General features: G+C 33.6%; 2 protein-coding genes and 1 pseudogene across 3 annotated transcripts; all 3 read right to left on the bottom strand.

The window, feature by feature from the left end:
* Positions 1 to 428: 428 nt before the first annotated feature.
* On the bottom strand, positions 429 to 11,840 carry LOC137826838 (NADPH--cytochrome P450 reductase). 2 transcript variants are annotated; one of them, XM_068632986.1, is made up of 18 exons: positions 11,270 to 11,840; positions 7,361 to 7,420; positions 7,076 to 7,152; positions 6,928 to 6,985; positions 6,738 to 6,824; positions 6,627 to 6,663; positions 6,000 to 6,069; positions 5,489 to 5,683; positions 5,312 to 5,404; positions 3,870 to 4,095; positions 3,667 to 3,750; positions 3,417 to 3,568; positions 3,238 to 3,334; positions 2,931 to 3,080; positions 2,281 to 2,358; positions 2,086 to 2,208; positions 1,890 to 2,003; positions 429 to 887 (listed from the first exon to the last, which is right to left on the bottom strand). In XM_068632986.1, exons 1-18 carry the CDS (start codon positions 11,543 to 11,545, stop codon positions 807 to 809), a joined length of 2,058 nt encoding a protein of 685 aa, XP_068489087.1. In that variant the 5' UTR covers positions 11,546 to 11,840; the 3' UTR covers positions 429 to 806. The 2 variants fall into 2 exon arrangements, with proteins under 2 accessions (XP_068489087.1, XP_090149543.1); XM_090293417.1 differs by lacking the exon at positions 7,076 to 7,152 and having other exon boundaries at positions 11,270 to 11,739.
* Positions 11,841 to 15,785: 3,945 nt separating this feature from the next.
* On the bottom strand, positions 15,786 to 15,891 carry LOC137827310 (small nucleolar RNA R71; annotated as a pseudogene).
* A 4,108-nt stretch (positions 15,892 to 19,999) lies between these two features.
* On the bottom strand, positions 20,000 to 22,750 carry CER2 (HXXXD-type acyl-transferase family protein). The gene is made up of 2 exons (XM_068632987.2): positions 22,042 to 22,750; positions 20,000 to 21,095 (listed from the first exon to the last, which is right to left on the bottom strand). Exons 1-2 carry the CDS (start codon positions 22,462 to 22,464, stop codon positions 20,205 to 20,207), a joined length of 1,314 nt encoding a protein of 437 aa, XP_068489088.1. The 5' UTR covers positions 22,465 to 22,750; the 3' UTR covers positions 20,000 to 20,204.
* Positions 22,751 to 23,516: the final 766 nt, after the last annotated feature.

Below are 23,516 nucleotides of genomic sequence, written 5' to 3' on the forward strand. Positions count from 1 at the left end.
GTCATTCTAGATTATTTAATCCAAAATATGAAGGTGACATAAGAAAAATAAAAAAATATTTTCATATTTTATATGAGGTACCAGAAGAACATATAGAGGTGCCGGAAGAAACGGTTACCACATTATCATGGGAAAATACTTCAACTTTCCAAGCATATTATCCAATTTTCAGAGGGCCTCTCCAACCCATTTCTCTTATACTTTAACACCTAGCCCAACAAATTATCTATTTCCATCAAACATGGTTTCTCCACCGCCATTTCCATTCCATCAGCTCATATTCTATCTATAATCCTCACCTCCTTATTTACATCAACTGAATATTACCTTAAGAAAAGGTACCCCTCCCACCCAATTAGCTTCCAATAGCCATGTTTTTCACATTACGAAAAAAAAAAACATTAACCCTTTTCTAAAGTCATGAAATCTTGACAAAACCTTGTTTAATATTACCAAAATTATATCTAGATACAACTAGAAGAATATTGAATTATTTCATGCAACAACTTCTGATTCATTACCAATCCCTACTACTTAGATACATGCCCATTGGAAATAACCGAGACGTATAAATCATCTGAGGCTATCTATCAATATCCTAAAAATAATCCTAGTTCAAATATATGATAAGAGAATATATTAAGACGACAAAAAATATAAGAAAACCATACAAATGTCCACAAAAACGATTTGCTTTCACCGGAAATTCCAGCCTCCGCCATTGGTGTCACAAAACTTCGTGATAGCAGATTATCAAATATCCTTCAACCCATCTTGAACTTAACAAACGCAATAGCAGGGAAAATTTACCAAACATCTCTAAGATAACGTCCATCCATCTGGAGTTTTTTCACAATAGCCTCTGCTTTTGAAGAGTCCACTTTTTCCTGAAAATAAAACTAAATTCATAAACATGTTGTAGACATAGCTCTGAATTAAGTGTTTCAACAAACTTTTATCTTATGTCATAAATTCAAATATGAAATTTAATAGAATAAATAAATAAATAAATTATTTTGATCAACTTCACTAAGAGTTTACGTTACTTTAATAAGCTAAAAAGGAACTATAGGAGTCATATACTACTTTTACAAGTTAAAATGAGTTATTGAACGCTCTTCTTAACATCCCATATGGTGTATTAACTGTGAATGACTTGGCAACCAAAATTAAGCTGGCAAATAGTCAGAATAAAGGAGACTATTATGAATTTAATGTTTTGCTGAAGTTTTTAATCATACATAATTCAAAAAACTCAACTGATACACAATAAATATAAGATAAATAGCATAAGCAAGTACAGTTAAAATTTAACACATGATAGTATATAGGTATAATTTAACTGCCAAGTCAAAAAAAACACGGTCTATGGGGTTATGGGGTTATTGATAATGTAAAAGTTCGTCTAACTTAAGCTATATCGATAATAAAGTATTAAATTGCGTCACTATAAGACACTGACTCTTTCATCATCAATAACTAAGTATAAATTGGGATTTTTATCAACTCAGCCATTAAAGTATAAGTATAACTATGTAAGCATTGTTAGTGTAAAATTTTGTAAAAATTAAACAAGTATATAACCAAAGGTTTTAATTTATATATATTTTAAAAGTATAATTGCTACAGATTTTATATATAAGTATTAAATACTCTTAAATTAATATAAGATTTTGTAGATGTGATTTATAAGGATAAGAACTTTGAATATAAGGATTGATTTCGACACCAAATTATACATACATACATACATATATATATATAGATAGATAGATAGATTCACTCATGTTAAAAATGACACTCCATATGCATGACTTGGAAAAAGAAAAAGAGACGCTTCCAAGCCTAAGCGTTGGTGGAAAGAAGGGATGAAAAGAAACAATCAGCACCTGCTGCTGGACAATGGTATGAAGAGTCCGATGAACATCTCTTGCCATACCCTTAGCATCGCCACAGACATAAAGATAACCTCCCTGGGAAATCAAATTCCACAAATTTGCTGCCTGCACACGGAAAATTAATGCGATGAAAAAATTATCCATAGTGCACCCATTGCCTACAAGGTAGGCAGCTAATGACACTTACTTTATCAATCATCTTGTGTTGAACATACTCCTTTTCAGGTCCCTCTCTCGAGAATGCGACTATCAACTCTGACAGAGCACCTTGTTCCACAAATTTGTTTAGCTCATCCTCATAAATAAAATCCTATAAACAGGAAAGTCACACATCATGCTAAAACTCCATTGGGATAGAATGCCTACCAAGTAATCATTTTACCATTTGTCGATTCCTACATCCAAAGAAGAGTACTGCGGATCCAAGTTGAATACCATTCTCTTTGAGATCCAACCTTTCCTGCGTAAGTCAAAGATAATGCAAGAATTGAAAGGCAGAATCTTACCATAAATTAAGTTTATGGAATCAACAGTATCATGTTGTTCATGAACACTTGGGGAATCTAGAAATTATTGTGTATTCGGTTCAATTTACTTTTAAAGAAATAACCACTTATCTTTGCCAATTTCTTGGAAGAATTTTTGAAAAATAAGTAATTACTTCTCACAAAACAATCTACTTTCCCAAACAAGCGCTTTATCATTTAGGTAAACTACACTTTTATGATAAACTAGGACTTGAACTGGAGCTTCTAATTCTCTAAGAATCAGAATTAGGTATTTTGTATTTTAGGCTATTATTGCAGAATTAAATTTTTAGCTCACTATTGTGGTTGATTTACATATGTACGTATTTTCTATCTGATTCCTCTCTGTCCTTCACTCTCTATTCTACATTTTCCCCAAAATCTCCCATCTTCAGTTAAAAAACAGTATAACCTATAAAAACTACAACCATAATAATAGGAATGTTCACGTACCTTCTTTCCATAGATACTTAAAAACTTAACTATCTGTAAAATATTCATGTACCTGTAAAAATCCCCTGAAAGGTGCCAAGCCAGTTCCAGGACCAACCATAATAATAGGAATGGAATGATCAGCCGGTAACTTGAAGTTTGATGTTCTGATAAAAATAGGAGCCCAACTACACTCATGACTTTTCTCCAAGGGAATAGCGCTCTGATAATTTTATGAGGGAGCTTCAGGTTAGATATAACCAAGCTTAAATGATAACTGTACACTCTCAGGAGGGGGAAATTCACACAATTAAGAAAATTGTCCAAAATGTCAAAACAAGAATTCTATAACACAAGGTGAATCCATGAAAAGTTTATACCTTCATCCAGGTTGAACATACTCCTTTGTGAATTCTTCCAGTAGGAGTTGGACCACATACCAATGCACAAGTTACATGTACCCTTTGAGGGGAAAATCTAGAAAATAAAAACAAAGTTATTTGTGGCCAGTTCTCTCATAAACTTTGTCCAGATATTTTAGATAGTATAAGATAATCACCTAGGTGAGGATGAAATAGAATAATAACGAGGTTGTAAGTGAGGGGCTACTGCAGCGAAAAAAACACCAAGGGGTGGCTTGGCTGACGGGAACTCAGCCATAACCTCAAGGAGACTTCTCTGACTTCCAACCACCCATTTGGAGTACTCATCCTGGAAAACCAAAATTTTCAAACTATTATTAATAGAGGAAAAGATAGAAAAGTCAAGACTTGAAAATAGAAACAGTATAACTCCGCAGTCTTTTTAACCTTTCCCTGAGGAGATGAGAGGAAATTTAATCTATCTGCTTCACTGGGTTCCGAAGTGTGTGCAGCCAGAGCCACTAAAGCAGCCTGAAAGAGAAGCACATCTAACTGTTTCTTGCTTTATTTTAAAAAAAAAATCTCTATTGAAAGACACTGTTATATAAGATAGGGAAATGGAAAACAGTCTATGAATATCATATAAAAACCTTGCGTGGGGGGTTCAAGAGATCTGCATGATGAGCTAAAGCATAGCGCAGTGTGCAAGGGCCAGGAAGAGGAGGTGGTAGAGATCCTCCCAAGGGAGTACCATCCTCATTATCAGTGTGAAGGGAAAACAACAAATCTAAATTCTGACCCAGCAGCTTTCCAGCTTCTTCAACAGTTTCATCACAGTTTTCAGCAAAAACACCCACATGGTCACCGGTTTCATATCTGAAAAAAGATCAGACAAAACCCTCCACCCGATTACTTAATTGTTAACAGTTGAAACTGGAGAAGAACACTTTCTCATGCATCATGAATTACAGGTAGGACATATTTATATACAAGGGGTCTGAATAAAGATCTCTAAAGTTTAGGAATTAAGATCAAGCTATATAAGTAAACTATATAAGAAGTCAAGGGAATATCACCCTAAATCAGGATAACACTAAATGAATATAAAATACTCAACACCCACCCTCACGTTTAGAGATTATATTCATCAGCTGGTTATGTGATAAAAAGTTGTCTTAATTGTGATCATCCTTGGCCTGCCTTAATTGCAACCTCTTTGGAACACCTTTATTGTTTTGGGTGTGGGGGAGTGTGTGTGGTCCAGTACGGAGTAGAGATGTAGTGAATGTGGTGTCCTTATAAAACGCTTGGATAATCCTTACCTGTCAAGACATCTTTACAAGGTTGAGTTAGACTCTATGTCCAAATTTTAAAATAGTCTATCCTAGATCCATTGTTCAGCCATCCTTAATGCCATAGCCTTGTTGAGCATGAAGGGGTTTATTAGAAAGTCAAGTTATTTGTACCCCTGAGCCACCTTAATGTGGCCTCTATGGAAAATTCTTGAACAATCTTCACCTTAAAAGTTAGTTTAGAGTTGACTTAGGCGCTAAACCCAGATTCTAATCCTGTAAAGATTTAGTGAAGAATTAAGATGTCAGCAAGTTGATCTGGGAGAAAACATATCTGAAACGAATCTTTTGTAAGATGCAATGGTGAAGGACCTCTATATTTTTGTTTTCTCATGAAAAACTAGATTGAAGGATAGATACAGAGCATCCTGGTTAACACACAATCTATCTTGTTCCAATTTGGTCTACCTTGTTCTCTCTTTGAGCCTTTCCTTTTCTTTGGCTGCAACCTCTATTCTCAGGCAAAATAATACTAGAATAACATTTTAAACCCTAGTAGAAATTAAAATACCTCCAAATTCATCATATCCAACTAAAACCAAACTGTCACCACACCACAATAATCCTATAGTATCTTTAAAATAAATGCACAAATCTAAAAATATTTTTTATCAAAATATTATTTAAAAAACATAAAAGATAAAATATAGTCGTAATTTGTGGCTATGGTTACTTATTTTTCTGGGAGACTTGTTTACAAAATAAATGAGGTCATTCATTGCTGACATAGTCCAACTTACATTATGCCAGTCCCTGATATGTCAAACTCCAAATGTATGCAAGATCGGTCAGAGTCAGGTTTGTGAAGTTCTCTTTGAACTGCAACATTAACCCTTCAACAAAAGATACAACAGCTTCATTGTAGCATGCTTAGTAAACAATAACAACAACCATAAATCAACATGCACATCAGATACCTGCAAGGATGGTGCATATCAAATACAGTATTCCCATTTGCCACATTTATGCGATTATCATTGCAAGATGTGACAGTTGAATCATGAATAACCACTCGATATTCAGGAATAGCAGCCTTATAAGGAGTAGAGACAGTATTTACATCATCCTCATCTCGGAGCAACTCATCTAACTCTGGCCATAGAGATTCCTTCCTGAAAAGGAAAAACAAATTCAAAACATATTAAATGGAAAAAAGTAGAGCTGTCAAAGTGGATGAAAGCCTGATTATCATGATTATCCTAGTAATTTGGATTTTGGTTCCAGTTTTCATATTAGAAAAGAATAGATTGAAGAAAAAAAAAGCTAACAAGCTGAATTTTGTTTAAATTAAGTGAGCCAAGCCGGGTAACCCGTTTTGGCCACTCTTGAAAAGAGCCAATAGCTAACCTAAATACCACATTTCATACAATTTATATATATATATATATATTCCCCAGTGAATTTTATGCATAACAGGATTATACTTACCAGGCAACAAAATCATCCTCAATGGATTGATCATCATCCCCTAGCCCTAGTGGAACAAGACGCTTTGCACCTGTCCCAAGCACAAAACTGCATATAAGATATCTATGCAAAGTCAAAAAATATTTTATCACCATTTAGTCTTAAATAAACCTTAAAACTTAGATTCATGTTTTAGCTTCCCATATATATAACTTCTATGCATTTAAATTTTAAATATAAATTTGAAAAGTCTTAAATCTATAATTTAGCAATACAGGTTTTTCCGAGATTGTTAAGACACAATATAATTGTTTAATTAAATTATATCAACAAAATACAAGTCAATATTAAGATTTTCAGACAAATGCAATAGTATCTTTCTCCAAGCATCAATAAACGTTTTTCCATCAGTTAGATTTCTGGTATGGCAGTATGTGCATACTAAAAACTTTGGATCTAACACACTAATGCACCACTCATGCTAAGCTAGCAAAATAAAGTTACACAAGAAAATAGATTTTGGGGAGGAAAATAAAATCTTCACCACAGATGAAAATGATGAATAAACATATCATGCAATCAATAAGGAGAGATTTACAAATTTGACATTTGAGATCACAAGAAAATACAGATGATGAGATAACAGACCTTGTTCACTAAGTTCTTGATCAACTACTTCACCTATCTGTTTCAGAAGAGCATGATCAAATGATGAACTTTTTTTTCAAATAAGCAAAATTAAAACTATCTGAATTTTACCTTGTTAAAATGTTCATATTGCCGGTTACCTAAGCCAAAAACACCATATTTGAGTTGTTGAAGCCAGGTACCCCTCTCATCTTTACCCTAAAATTATGTCCCCAAAAATTAGAATACTTTTAGGTAAAGCTAGAGAGAAAAAGACATTAAATCTTGGAATTTCTTAGAAGAGTGATGTAATACTACAAACCTCACTAAACCATTTGCAGAATCTTGCAGCATTGTCAGTTGGCTCTCCATCTCCATACCTGCCATGTCAGGACCAAATGAACATAACTCTTTCAAAAGTACAAAATGAATTTCAAGTTTTCAACCACTTATATGTGCATAACTCTTACGTTGCCAACATGAAAAATGCAAGTGACTCTTTCTTCAGCTTCTCTTCATATTGATCATCATCCATTGCATAGTCATCCTAGTTCAATTTATATATATATATCAAATACTAAAGCCACATCAAGCTACATTTTTCCATTTGAAGTTTCTATTGAATAATTCTCTAAGTCACTAGTTCAAAAGACTATTGGGAAGTCCCCAAAACAAAACATTTTGAGAAATGACACATTTTTCGCCACTACAACCATGACAGAGGGATTGCTGAGCTTTCAGGCCAGACAACTTACCAGGTCAACAACTTTCACAGCTGCTTTCTCATACCTAGCCTTGATTTCCTCTGCCAAAGCCTATAATATAAAGAGAAAATAAAAATAGTGATTATATAACAAAGACATGATTGACTGCAGGTATAAATACAAAATGCTCTTAAGAAAACAACAAAATCACTCTTTAAATCGAGCTTTTATGTCATCTTAGAAACTGAATTAAGGTTTAACTCAACCCTACAAAACTGACTTGGAAAGTAGAGTTTACTTCAACTTATATATTATAATTTGATTATATCTCTACTTGATGAGAAATCTCTAACACATCCTCTCACACCAAAGACTAGACATTTTGAACATAGGACTAAATATTTGTAGTTGGTCTAATAGCAGACTCATAGTGGATGACACAGTAAGTCCAACAAATCTTACTACTATAGGCTTTAATACCATCTTAGGAAATAGATCTAGGCCTATCCCAACCCTACAAAATTGACTAGCAAGGTAAGGTTTACACTCACTAATATACTACAATTTAGTCATATTTTTAGCGAATGTGGGATCTAATGATTTAATATCTGTGTTTTTGTAAAAATTGCAAAATTTAGATTTCAATAATTGATTGTTATTATAACCAGTTACAATCAGAATCAATTTTATTTGGTCAAGTTTGTTAAAAAAATATTTTAAGATAATTAATTTCATTTGGATACAATAAAAACAGCTTTCACATAGTAACTTACGAGAAAAGGGTATAAAGTCATTGAGAAAAAAGCTAAAAGGGAAAAAGTTGTCAAAGAAATTTGGGAGTAATATGGGGATAACCATTTAGGGTAGAAAAAAAAACTGTTAAGAAATAATTATTGGCTTCAAACTTTCAAATAAATGAAAAAAAAATATTTAAAAAAGTTGCTTACAAATTCCAATTGATGTTCCAAATGCATTGTTATCTTTCTAACAATTTGTACTTTCAAAAGACAGCAAAAGTCTAATAATTTCAGTTGTATTAAACACATTCTTAACTATTTCCAAATTGACACCATCAGCATCCTTTTTCTTTTGGTGCTCTTAGAATATGAGATTAGTTCTAATTCAATCCCACAAACTCAACTTGTAAAGGGAGGACTACACAAGCCTTATTACATTTCCAATCTTTCATTAAAATAGCATCAGGACCAACTATTTTTTACCATTATTTATCCTCTCAAAGCCTCTTTCATCTTGAACTTTACGATGTTAGGCCAACTTTAGCTTGTCCTCTAAGATTTCTAATCCTTCTAAATTACAGGTTGATCTTGATCCATACCCATCATAAAAAAGTAGTTCTCCACCTCTCTTTCATATCTTCATCTATAACCAAAACGTTTCCTTCTTCATGGTCAATATACATTACTTAGTACAAATCTCTTAGCTTCCTTTCTATTTTTGGCAAGCTTATATATCATTCCTAGCTCCCAAGATTTCAATAAAACTCCTTAAAAGTTTGGGATCATGACTTCACACAGGTTTTCCTTGTCTCAACTTTAACCTTCGAGTGCCTTGCCCAACTTTTAGTACCGATGTAAGGCCTTAAAACACTACCTGCTGTTTCTTACCTCTTCTTGCACACTTGCATTCCATTCCACCACCAAGATTCTTTATGCATATCCCAAAATCTTTAAACTCACCGAGATTGTTTTGCACACCTTCCTAACTTTCTTAGGCACTCATCCCCAAATGATGTTAGCACTACCGAGTGTTTATCATTACCTTCCACCAATAACTCAGGTTCTGAATGGACTAATTTCTCCATAACCTCCTTTTAGGAGAGAATAATAGGAACAAAATAATAAAATTATCTTCTCCATAAGCTAAAAGTAGCTTATGAATGAGCTTATTTGTAAAAGCTCTTTCATCTAGCTTTCTAATTTTTTATTTTTAACCTACGTATAAGCTAATATTAGCTTAAGAAGAAGTCAAATTTATTTTTTTCCTATAGCAGAGTTCATGGAGAAGTTTGTCCAAATAGCCCATTATTCTTAAAATCAAATGTATGTTACCCTTGAGCTTATAATTTTCAAATAGTGCAGAATAGTATTTCCCCTCTTCTCCTGTAACTCAGATGCATTGCACTTGACCATCACGGTGCTTTTTGCTAAAAACATCACACATTGTTGCAAGCTCTATTACTTTCACATGTCAAAGATCCTTTTCTTCTTACTCATCACCAAAGACCCTTTATTGGCTAAATCGATGTTATTTCATGGATTTTGGGGGGCAAACTCATAAACTTATCCTCCATAATAATCTGATTTTTTTCTCTGTTTCACACCTTTTCTTGTCACTTCTTTGTTCCCTAGCCTTAGTTTGGTGGTTCTGCCTAGTTTTCTATATTCTCTACCACCATCCCCAACATTTTGTTCTCCCATGTGTATCTGAAACATGATCGACCATTATTCAGTGCCATATCTGGACATCTCTGACCTTTTCCTGCACCTTCCTGGTGTTTCTGATCTTGCCCTGTCCTTGGGCACCATTTCCAATGTTCTGCTCTTTTATTTCTATTCAGATCACTCTCTTAACACTATCTATCTCTTACATATTGTTCTATCCCTTCATTTTTTTTACAGTAAACACTATCTCACACAGGTATTTCATGATTTCAACTCTGGTTTATATTCTCTATTACCATAACAGCATATGAATGTCACTAACTTTAGATGATTTTTCATATTTGAGCATGTGCGCTGATTATTTAACGTGTACATAAAATTTCATTATAGCAGTCATCCCACTATCCATTACCCTGATACATACAGTGCTTTTGAGTTCAGCCACTTTGTGCCACTACCCGAGATTGATAAAGCTTAAGTTGTTACTACTTGATTTCAGGTTGAAAACTCTTGAGTGTTCACTCTTATAAATGCTTAGATGTTCCTCTCACATCTTAAAACAAGTGTTCATAATTATTGAAACCATATGCCATTGAGAAATCAAGAATAGATTATCATTTCTCATTGAGCTCTCGAAAACCAAAACCACCTTCGGTTCTTACAGATTGCCTTACTATGTCCATTTAGATCTCCACCTAGAACATTTTCTAATTGAGGAAAACTTTGAATTATACCCTTCAAATCTTCTAAAATCTTTTCTTTCAGAAGTGTATCCAGTCCTACTTGTGGTGTATAAGCATTGATGATATTTATAGTCTCATTAAATCATTAATTTTTTTTAGAGTTAATTCTTGTCTCTATTATTTTTTTACATTCACTGCATTCTCCTTGTAATTCTTGTCCACAATAATACTGTCTTCATCTTTCCTCTAACTTTCCTGTGTACCTATTTTTAGACCCTGTAGAGTCAAGTAAGTTCCTTTCGTTATTTTTTTCTCTAACTCACTTAGATTCTTAAAGACGCAAAATTTTAATCCTTCTCCAAAATCCAAATCATAATATCAATTAACTTACCTCCAAAGACTTACCAGTCAAACTACCAATATTTCAAGCATCAAAACTAATCAAACACTCCTATACTAACTTCTTACCTACATCAGTCCAAACTTATTTGAAGACCCTCACTCATTTAATACTAGCAGCTCTAGCCAAAACTGTACACTGTGCCTCTTTACAACTAAAGGCATCTGCTACCAAGAATTGAAAAAAAAATACACATTCTCCGGAAAACAAAAACAAAAAAGAGTTCAGAAGAATCATTTTTAAAGCACAAGTGGCCCCGGTCCACTTTAATTTGACGGTTAAAATGCAAACAAACAAATATTCCCATGAGAACATTTCCAGGAATAAATTCAAAACATAAACGTGCGAGCGCGCATGTGTATAAACTTATCCAGAATCAGTTCAGCAACGCGTTGCCAACAAAATTGAAAAGCAAAAGCGTAACATGCATCACATAAGAAAGTGGCCATCATAATACACGCACGCGCAGACACACCTTGGCAAATCCCTCAGCGGTACCGGTTTGAGTTCCAAAGAAAACCACAACCCTGGTCTTCCCCAAACCAACATCGGCTTCATCTTCCTCTTCTTGCCGCAGGGCCAACTTCGGCACTGCGAGCGACTTCTGTTCCTTGCTCCGATCCGAAGATTTCTTCAACACGAACACCAGAAGGCCAATCAGCACGGCGGCGGAGGTGGTGACAATCAGCAGTACCGAATCCGAAACCGAAACGCCCAAAACGGTGCGCACCAGCTCGTATTTCGAAGCCATCAATCAAAGTCAGAATGCACGCAGAGCTCACAGCACTCCTCTTACTCTCTCTCTCTCTCTATATATATAGTGTTATTGGTTTGGGTGTGTGAGGGAGAGAGCTGGAGGGAGCCCTAGGAGGTGGTTGAGCGCGAAATACAGAGAGAGAGAGAGAGAGGATAATGGTGCGAAACGAAGATGGTGCGTTTTGTGTTAGGACCCACTGGGTGGGAAAATATAAAGGTTTTGTTTGCGTGTTTTAAATTAATTGAGGTCCTTTCTAGAGGACAGAGCATGCCTTTGTTTTTTTACACTTTCAAGGTAAGCACTGACATTATGACATGTCATGTGACTTTTCAAAACTTTTATATAATACTTTTTGTTTAACTTTTAAGTATTTTCTAAATTTTTATTTTTTTATTTTTTTAAATACTTATGTTTAATTTTTGGAAAGCTGAATTCTCATTTTGAAAATTTCCTTTATCGAAGAATTTTTTTTTTCTTTACAACTTGCTTGTCGGTTGACTCTAATTTTCGTCGGTTTCTTCCTGAACCTGTCTTATTTTTTGCTGTTCTGGAACATAGCTTCGTCGAAACAGAGGGGATCCTACCGGTTGATTGCACTTTGACGATCAAGTCAGTACATAACTTATAAGAATTTAGGAAGTAGTAAGTTTCAATCTTAGAAACAACGTACTTTAACTTGAGGTCTCAAGCCCCTTTTATAGCTTATCTCTTGTAACAACTTTCCTGAAAGCATACTCAACAAGAAAATATTTTGTTCAGGGGCACACTCTCTCGATGCTGCAACAGAAGGAAATCTTTCTTCGAGAGAGTGCATAAAATAATAACAGAATAATCACCAAGGCATCAACTCATGTACCAACATCAAGGGTTCATTATGCTTATGTGGGCACCCTACTCATGGTGCTACACTATCTTTCGTTATACATGCAACTTAATTCCTACGTGTCCTAAAACACACGGGCTTTGGTTTAAAAAGAAAACATCTACTTGACCTAGATTCCATACGCACTAAGTGCACCCTTAGGTTCACAAATACCCTTTACTAGTAGTCTTATGCTTACCTATAAAAAGTTATTTCAATTATACCAAGACAGGTTTATTGATCAAACTGGACCCAACCACATGACCCATTTTACTGGCCCAACAGCCGAGCTGATCTGTCTATGTCATGCATCGAAATTCGACCCCAAGCACTGAGCCATGAACATTCTGTTCAGTACAGTTTTTGTTTGAAACATTTGTCTATTTAACATCCTAACAAATTAACCAAAAGATTAAACTAAGAAATGTGATCATTTTATTTTATTTGAGGTATACAAGTATAAAAATATTTTATAATATATAAATAAATGTATATTTTATTTTATAAGTGGAATTTGTAAAATTTATACAATAAAAGATTTTATTGAATTATATGGTAAAAAGACAAGTTACTTTTTTTTTATAATCTTTGTAGAAATAATATTAGAAATATTTATAGTTATATGTTTTAAAAGTTAAAAAACATGGAAAACAAACTATTTATAAATCAAAAATAGTGTAATAAAATTTTGTTCAAAGACATGTGAATTATAACTTATATTATATTTCTTGTAGTTAAAGACAAATTTCAATTCAAATCAAATATTAAAAACATTTAACAAATTAAAATAAGTAAATATAAATAAATTTATTAAGAAAAAATTTAACTCAATCTTATAAAACTAATTTTTAAAATGAGATTTGTATCCTATTATATATTATGAAACATTATTATTTTAGTTAATGTAAGATCTTCAACACATATTCTCTCACATCAGACATTTAACTTGTACGTGAAATTATATATTATATAGATGATTTGTAACATATATCGAGAGACTTAATAAATCTAATAAGTTATAAATGATTCTATACGTTACATAATATTACAAATATAAAATACCTTATAAAAACATCAATTCTTATATGAAAATACCTATATATTAGTTTAATGGTAAAAAACTAAATCTAAAGAAATAACGAAAAATAATTTTGATCACTAACTACAAATCAAAGAATTAGAGTAGAAAACGTCAAAATAAAAATTAAAGAATTTAGAGTAAAAAAATTATAAAAAAAACTGAATTCGACTCCCCAAAATTAAATTTCAGCCAATTTTTTGATATAGATGACACTGTTTAACATTGAGCGACAAGATTGAAATTGTGAACATCAACATCGAAAATGCCTATTATATATGGTAAATAATGTTAAGATAGTTTAACTGGTGGAAATCATTTTGAAATAGGTTTATTGTGGAAAAAGAATGGTGTATTTTTAACTATTTTATTTAATTCCCCAATATTTATATTATTTAATTTAAAATTTAAAACATGAAAAGATCTTTTAATAGAAAATTTGTACTTATTTTCCCTTGAAGTGACGTTGGAAAACAAGAAAAAAGTCGTGCATGTCTCTGTCATGATTAATATCTTTCAAGCTTTTAGCGTCATTCATTAACTGCTTTTGATCTTAATTTCTTTTGGTCCTCATTTATTCATTATTGCTTTCACTGTCAAGAAAATTGAGGGAAAATCGTGACAATCTTGAATTCTAGCAAAAACAAAAAACCAAAACGATATTTTTTTGGAGATTCATTCATTGTCGTGTTAAACAAGTTAATAAATAATGGTTATAGAGAATTTTAGACAAATTTCATCTATTTCTTGACTAAAAATAAAACGTCACGTCTTAAAAGAAATAAACTTCAAAAGAACCAAGAATTTTTTCTTTAAACTTCAAAAAATAAAGTGATTTTTCTTATGTTGGTGTAATTTTATTTGATATTCTTAGTTTTTATTGAGATTTATTATATATGATTTCAGTTATATCAAATTTTGTTGTGATCTTATTTTGCAGGTAAGATTTGACTAATTTTAAAATAATTTTTTATGTATCTTAAAAAATATCAAATAAAATTACATTATTTATTTGAGAGAAAAAACTGAAATAATCTAAGGCCAAATATCAAAGATTTTTTTTGAATTAAAATGCCAAATATTTAATTCAGTTTCATATTTGACATAATTTGATATGCATCAATGTTTTTATGATAAGCACAAGTGATTTCTTATTTTGAAATCTGTTATAATTAAACTACATGATTTATATTACAATTTTCGTCAATTTGTTTAACCTATAATTTATTATTATACTAGTTTTAAATTTAGTTATCTTATAAAAAAATACATAAAAAAATTATTAAATAAAAAATAATTTTAAAAATAAAAATAATTAGTTATTATATTAATTAAATTAGAAATAATTTTATAAACTAATTTTTTTATATTTAAAGTAGTTTCTATTATTAATAAAAAAATTATAAATTAATTTATAAATTGGTATTTTACCATTGGTTACTAAGGTTTTAGTTATTATCTACGTTATATTCTAAATTAGTCTTTATTAGTCTTTTAGAAACTAATTTAAAATTTAAAATATTTGTAGTTAAAACTTTGATATTTAATTTATATATCAATTTATAATTTTTTATTAATAATAAAAAATACTCTATATATCAATAATTTTTTATTTAGTTTGGATTTTCTTTTATTTGTTTTATTTAAATTAGAATTTAATTTTCTTTTTTGTTCAATTTTTTGGAATATATATATATATATATATATATATATATTTGCATTAGCTGCTTTTATATAGTATTGTGAGATCGGATTCCAAAAGACTAATTGCTATCTGAAGCAGAAATTGAGAATGTAGCTAGAAAAAAAGGAAATTGAAGGCAAAACAGAAGCAAGGAGATATTAGAGAGGACTCTTCAACAACTTCTTTTTTTCCATTCATATTTTTCAGGAAGATAACAACATGGCAGGGGAGGAAGCACCACCTCCTAGGAGAACTCTTGGAGACTACGCCATACACCAAGGGCTTATACACTTTTCTAGCATTGCTATACCTACTACTAATAAGGCCTTGGAGATGAAGCCAAGGTTTCTCACCCTCATTAGTGCCAATCAATTCATAGCGATGGACCATGAGGATCCCCATACACACTTGGCTAGGTTTTATGAATTGGTGGGGACAATGGGTTTTCAATCAGCTGATATTGAGAATGTGTATATGCGTTTGTTTCCTTTTTCTTTGGCAGGGAAAGCGAAGGAGTGACTTAAATGACATCCTAATCAGAGCTTAACTAGATGGAAGGATGTGGAGGAAAAAATTCTATAGAGATTTTTTCCAATTTCTCGTTACATTAAAGCTAAGTCTGAAATTTCTATGTTCAGACAAGGAGTAGAGGAATCTTTTGGTGAGACATGGGAGAGATTCATGATGATGCTGAGAAGATGCCCAAATCATGGGTTTGAAGACATTGCCCAACTGAGCATATTCATTAATGGTCTTAGATTTGATACGAAGGTGCTCCTAGATGCCGCAACTGGTGGCACAATGATGGTTGTTGATGTAGAACAAGCAACAAGAATTATTGAGGCTTTGGCCACAACTGAATATCAAGCTCAACATGGCAGACAAAGTCATCAAAAGAGGGGATTATTGGAATTGAATACTGCAGATGCATTGCTGGCTCAAAATAAGATTATAACACAACAGATTAAGCAACTGACCGCACAGATGGCCAAACTACCCCAAAAGTTGCATGTGGTGAACTCATCCCAAAGTCAGAATATACATATCAGGTGTGATTTTTGTGAAGGTCATCATCCTAATGGTCACTGTTCTTATCAGCCCAACTCACCTGAAGCTGAGGTAAATTATATGGGCAATCAAGGAAGGCAGGGTGGTTTTTCCAACAATTATTCTCAAGATTGGAAAAATAATCAAAATCAAAATTTTGGATGGAAACAAAACTATAGTTCATCCAACAAGCAGAGGCCTTTCCAACAACAACATCAATCCAATTATCCATTTGTCCCTGACAGAATGAATAAAGTTGAAGATGCTTAAAATTGTGAGTTCGCAGGAAAATAGCATGGCCACGATAAGAAGTATGGAGATCCAGATGGGACAGATAGCCAAACAAATTGCACAACTTGCTGAGGGACAAATTGGCCAATTCTCAGCCAACACCACAACCAACCCTTAGGAGTAGTGCAATAAAATTACTACTAAGAGTGATAAAAAAAATAAGAGAAGGAGACGATGAGATGGTGAAGGTTGAGGAAAAAAGAGGAGGAAAATATAAAGTGAAAGAGAGTGAAGTTTCAAAAGAATTATATCATTCTCACATGCCTGTAAAAAAAGAAGAAAATAATTTTTTATCGATAAATTTCTTCCAAAAAGTTAGTTTACTGGATGTCCAGAGAAAAAAAAAACTTTTGAAGGAATTAAAAGGAAGATGTGTTGCTTTGAAGGAAAGGATATAAAGTCGGAAGCTGGAAGCAGTTCTTTGAAGTTGAAAGACTTGCCAAAGAAATTCAAGGATCCAGGGAGTTTTAATATCAATGTGTCAATAAATGATTTAATTGTTAATAATGCCTTATTGGATTTATGGTTAAGTATAAATTTGATGCCAGTAACCATGTTAAGACAGATAGGTGACTTGGAGGTTAAATCCACCAAGATGCAGTTACAATTAGTTGACAAGACTGTGAAACATCCTTATGGTGTGGTAGAAGATGTTCTCATGAAGGTAGACAAGTTCATGTTCTCGGTGGATTTTGTTATCTTGGATATGAAGGAAGACGAGGAGGTCCATTTGATTCTTGGCAGACCTTTTATGAAGACTGCTAGAGTCATAGTGGATGTGGATAAGGGAGCACTTAGAGTAAGATCTCAGGAGGACGAGGTAAGATTTAAACTTTTTGATGATATGACTGATTGTATTGCAGATATAATGGGAGATAAGAAGAGCTTTCCAAAGAAGAGATCATCCTTATAACTGAAGAGCAGATAGAGGGTTCAAAGGCAAAGGAGAAAGTTACACCTCAGGAAAAGTTAGAGGCAAAAGGAGATCAGAATAATCAAGGAAAGCTAGTGGAAGAAGATGAATATCGGTCAGGACAACCTATCATGCTCAACGCGGGTAGGGTGAAAGGAATGAAGAAGGCGAAGAAATTATGTGTCATTAAGGAATTGATGTTGGATGGAACAATTGAAGTGGAAAAGCCATATACAAGGAAAAAGAAAGTGATAACAAGAGCACTGACCAAGCGGAATAATTATCCTCCTTGATAAAAACTTTTGTCAAGCTGTATGACGTTAAAATAACGCTTATTGGGAGGCAACCCAATCCATTTTTTTTATGTTGTTTTGTTACCTTTGTTGAATTTATTTTTCAAAATCATGTTTTCCGGCAGGAAGTCTCGCCCAAGCGAGTTAAATCTCGCTCAAGAAAGAAAGTTTTGAAAAGAGGGGTGCTCTTGGGAGTTATTTCACTCAAGCGAGTAAAACGTCGGAAATTCTCGCTCAAGCGAGTAAAACGTCGAAAAAATCTCCCTCAAACGAGAATTTTTTTAAAAAATTAAAATAAAAAAAATTATTTTATTTTTGTCTCAAAGGTACCCACTGCCTATATGCCTCCCGACCATTTTGCAAGTTATATATTTTAGCCTAGGGACAGGTTATCTTATGCAGGGGGTAGATCCAACAAGACTATAAATGAAGATTTAACTAAGAACTAGATGACTTCTTTTGAAGAGAGGATTGAGCACAAATATGGTTTTATCTTTCTAATTCTCTTTTCTTTTCAGTTATTTGAATATTGTTTTTCTGTTTAGTTTTTTTTTATTTGTTTTATTTTTTGGTTATTTGTTTTATGTATATTTGCTTATTTGCTTAGTTTGTTTTATTTGCTTATTTTGTAGTTTGAATAAATTTATTGTTTTGTTAGTTTTATGTCTTGAATTATTTTTCTTGAATAAATTTCATTTTTAAATTGTTTGCTTTCTAGTTTTATTTTTCTCAAATAAAAAAAATTAGAATATTAATTTTGAATTGTGAAAAAAAGGAATTTGTATTTAAATATTAAATAGTGAGATGAAATAGACACATGTTAGAAAAAAAAATATGATTAATATTTAAATGTAGTTGAAATTGTGATACATTAAAATTTAACAGGATGGTTGATTAGGATAGAAAATGACAAAACAAAAAGGAAGGAGGCCAAGTAAACCAAGTGAGTGTGTGAACCTTAAACAGTTTTACTGATGATTTGACAATTGTGGTTGCTTAATTTTTATTTTTGTTACATCATAAAACAACATGAAGATGATTGAGGCAGTTGTTTGTGTTAATTAGGAACCCAGGGTCAAATAGCTAACCTTTATCATGGAAAAAGGTGTTACAGACAAAAAAAAGAAATCATGAGGTGCATTTTCTCGTCCTTGACACACCCGATTGAAATAGTCACATATATCGGCCATCAATGCGTTTGAGGCAGCACCAGGTTTTATAAATGATACTTTGGACAAAAACTTATCTAAAATGTCAGAATCCCTAAAAGAAGTGGGGATTTTAAAAACACATGGATATACCCATTCATGACTCAGACCTTCTGAGACCGAATGGTTTGAGCTACTGGTCTCTCCCGCACTGCCAGATACAGTACGGGTAACCTCATAAGACTTGATATTAACAGCATTATTCGACGAGTCGTCAGAAGAAGACATTATTGACCTAAGAATTTGACAAACAAAGACAAAAACTGGTAGACTCGACACTCGGAGCAAATAGCACAAGCTCTATGGGCAGTCAAGAAAGCGAAACCCAACCAAGTTAAAATGATATCCTATTTATAGGAAACCAAATAAGAAAGAGGTTACTACATACCTCGTTCGGACCGTCGATCTGCCTCATCCAACGATCCACACCACTCGGGTTACGAAACGACACAAAATCTCACCTGTTGACAAAATCTGATTGAACAGTATTCAATCAAGCAGCGACGTTTTTAGAAAACGCAAACGTCACATCTCTTGAACGCATTTAATGTCTCTAACGGTCCAATCACACCTCGAGAAATGCAAAAATCATGTTCGACTCTTCATAAATTTATTTCTTCGAGCCTTGGAACAAGTGTACCGGTAGGTATCGAACGTGTCTATCTCGACCTTGGTAATCAGTCGCCCGAGTCAAACATCATAAAAGAATAGAGTAAATAAATACGCAACAACAACATAACGACTTTGAATGAGTCAACCCACATTCCGAAATATACGAAAAATATCTTTAATATAACAAAATAAACCGAAAGATACACCCCGAATATGAGGGAACCGTCATGCACGTCAATTAACAACTGATCCAACCCATAAGGATCCAGGCCTTTGGCTCATGAACCAAGCACTTTAAATAGAACCTTTTGTGAAAGTAGTAAGGTACGTTTTTCCCATTCACTAAAATATACCTAGATCAGAACACTGACTTGAGCGTCAGAGTGCAATCGCAGGTACCCCACCGAGCGTCCGAAAATCAGAGTTCAAGGAATGAAACTTAAAGAGATTTGGAGACCGCTGACACGTGAATAATTGTGCATTCAACCATAGGTACTATCTGGAACCTTAGCTCATACAAATACAAGTATTATAATGCAACCAAATATACATTTCTGTTAAATTCATTATTTTTCATACCTAACAATCTTAATAATTAACATTTTTATTAATAGTTGTAATTTGACTTATGAAACCTATTAATCTATAAGTTACACTTTGGATCATCAAAATGCAAGTGAGTCAATATCCCCCCATTCTTCTCTTAGCTTCTCTTTGAGCTGCTCAACTTCTTTTTCAGGCAAAGTAACCGTGACCATTCTTCCTCCTCTCCCCCCATCTTCTTCACCTTGCGATCCCGGAAGCACCAAAACGACACCGTCATCACCCACTCCACCAATGCCACAATTCACCACCATCGGTTTCTGTCCATTCAAGAGAACCTCGTAAATATCATCTTCTTCCAAATCCACAAACGTCAATCTTGCTCCATAAACCACCAAATTCTCTTTCCCTTCCTTTCCTTCCACCAACTCCTCCACAACATTATTCTCAACCCTTTTCTCCTCACCAATCAGCTTCGCCAAATCCGCCACGTCGGATTTTCCAACGGCCACGTTTGCTTCAACCACACTTATCACCACGTTATTGCTCGAAAAGCCATCAGAGTCACTGCCACGTGTCAAAATTGTCACGATCTTTGGCTCCAAGTGTCTGATGCGTGCCACGTGTTTCCACACCAAAGCCGAGAGAATCTCGAAATACGAGGTTTTGGTGGCTTGGTTTTGGTCGCATGTGAACATGGACGTTACCAAATGGTTAAGTTGGTTGGGACTAACGTGGAAAGTGTGAGTGACCATCTTGGTCTGGTTTGTGGCGAGCCAAAGATCCTCTACGGTGGTGGCCATTTTAACGGAAATGGGACTCCCATCATTCTCATTGTTGTGTGGTGGGGATTGAGTTTGTTTGTGACTTGTGACGTGAAGGGTTTTGGGTGGCGCGTGACCCGCGAGCATTCGACTCCACTTGGCAATGAAATTGAAAGCTGAAAAAGCATCTCCAAGAACGTGGGACCAACTAAGCCCCACAGAAATCCCTCCACATTTGAACCAAGTGAACTTCATGCAAAACAAAAAAACATAATACCACATTAATAGTATTCAACAATGAACATTTTTTTTCCAGAACACACTCTTCTTCGTTAAATTCCACAACAGATTATTAGTTTGTTTTTGTGTTCTATCTTTTTCTTGCTGTCACTTGTCCAATGGTATGCACCAATAATTTTGTCTTTGAGATTAATGAATGCACCTAACCATGGTCATTCATGCAGGGAGATTACGACAGATATTACCTTTCGGATAAGAGCCAGAGCAATTATGGAAAACGAAACCAGAAACCCTCTCTGCATTTCATTTAATAATTTGCCATTCTTTCAAAAAAATGTTCATTGGTCAATTGGTTGTTAAGAAGATGACCTGTTCTTTAATAACAACCTATCTTAGTCCCCACAACCACATCTATTTCAAAAACATATATTTATATTTTAAAAAATAAACCTATAGATAACTTTGGCATCACACCAAAAAAAACCTACCCATCTTCATTAACTCAAACCATTATTACCTCACATTCATTCACTTCCGTTCCAAATTATAGTTTTACTTTCCATATCCCAAAACCGAACAAAGTGAATTTCATACATTTGATTCAAGGCAAAACGTAAGCCCCATTAATTAACTGGTGCAATTTTCATGAAGTTAATTGCATAGTATAATGATAAGAAGTCTTTAAAGCAATGCAACACGACACTTCTATCACACACCCAACTAACATGCCCAAAATTAACAGTTCTAAATTACAGGCAAAAACCATCATAAAAAAAAGCAACCAGTCCGTGAAACAAAAGTGCCACAAATCATAGAAAGAGTTTCCAAAGACATTCTCAACTGTCAACAATAAATTAAAGCAATAAATGAAGACGAAAAGTAAAGAAAAAAGAGAGTCTATAGTTATGAAGAAATTAAAAGAAAAGTATTTTGAAGAAAGTGAAGAATGGTGTACCTTAACAAAGACCAAAGGAGAGAAACCTAGGTCAGGACCAAGCACGTGATCGGGGAGAAGAGCATGATGAAGGGAGGAGCCGTTTTGATGGAGCCATTCCCGAAGGGTGAGGTGGCAGTGAGACTCGGCGATGCGGACACCAGCGTCGTTGCACTTGATGAAGGGTCGACCCGATTCGGAGATGCGGATCCGACCGGAGAGATGGGTGACATGGTCGAGGAGGGGGAACATGGGTTTCTTGAGGTCGTAGACGGAGAGTCCTTGAGCAGCGTGGTTGACGAAGAAATAGAGGGCTCTGATGTAGTGGAGCTTGAGGAGCAGGTCCATGGAGCTGAGGTGCCACTCACGGTGTTCTTCTCCTCGTGGGGTTGCCGGCACCACCGTTGAGATCCTGGAGCATGTCGGAGGCTGGGTTTCTTCCATGAGGGGTTGAGATGAACCAAAAAGAAGAAGAAAAAGAAGGTTTGTGTGTGGTGTTTCTGTGGCTTCGCAGTGTGCGTATATATAATGGTGTTAAACTGGAGAGTTAGTTATTAGTTGATATGATTGAGTTAAAGCGATGAGATAAAATCATTAATGAAGGCTAGCCATGAATCAGCAAGAAGAAAGAGAAGAAACTAAATGCGCAGAGGTTCCGTAAACATGTATGTTGGTGAATACCACTCTCACATCAAGCAAATTTATTTTCTTATGGGGCTGCCCGATAAATTATGACGTAACCTCTGTTATTTGGGCAGACATTAGAAACACCCTTACAATAAAAACCACTACTTCAGATCATGAGTCTTAATGATCGCCCATTCACCTGTCCAGTAATAAATAATATACATTTAACAAATACTAATAATAATATTTTAAATTAAAAAATAAAATAAATATTAATTAGTTGAAATGTAAACTGTCAGTGTTGTATAAATTTTAACTTTAAATTTGTCAAATTCTCATTTTTCATATTAATATGACTCTTGATATAGAGAAATCCTTTTTTTTAAATGCATCATGTTAAAATTGTATAGGAGACAACTCATAATTGTAAAAATGTGGAATTGTTAAAAGTATTTTTTTTTTTCATTTATACTGTGTTAGTAGAGAAAAGTTTGAAAAGGTTTTTTTTTTATAATTTTCATGTAGTTGGTTTTCTATTTTTAAGATAGAATATTATTGTTTTTTTCTTATAATTAGAGAGATTGGTATTGTAATTTATTTTCTTTTAATATATATTGCCTAATTTATTAATTGTATTTTAATTGTAAATTCTTATACTGTTATTCTAGTGACCAACACGAAACACATCTCCTTTTGTTTCTAAAAAAAATAGGGAGATACACACCTTATAAGAAATTCTGATGTCTTAAAATGCTTTAAACTAGTGTCATCATTTTACATTTTAAGCAGGTCATAAAACTTTGTTTTAATAAAACTTAAGTATATAGATAATTATTTTTTTCTTTAAAATATTTTGAATATAAATTTTT

Source organism: Phaseolus vulgaris, chromosome 8 (assembly GCF_051622355.1).
Source record: "Phaseolus vulgaris cultivar YP4 chromosome 8, ASM5162235v1, whole genome shotgun sequence".
In the NCBI taxonomy this organism is placed as follows: Eukaryota; Viridiplantae; Streptophyta; class Magnoliopsida; order Fabales; family Fabaceae; genus Phaseolus; species Phaseolus vulgaris.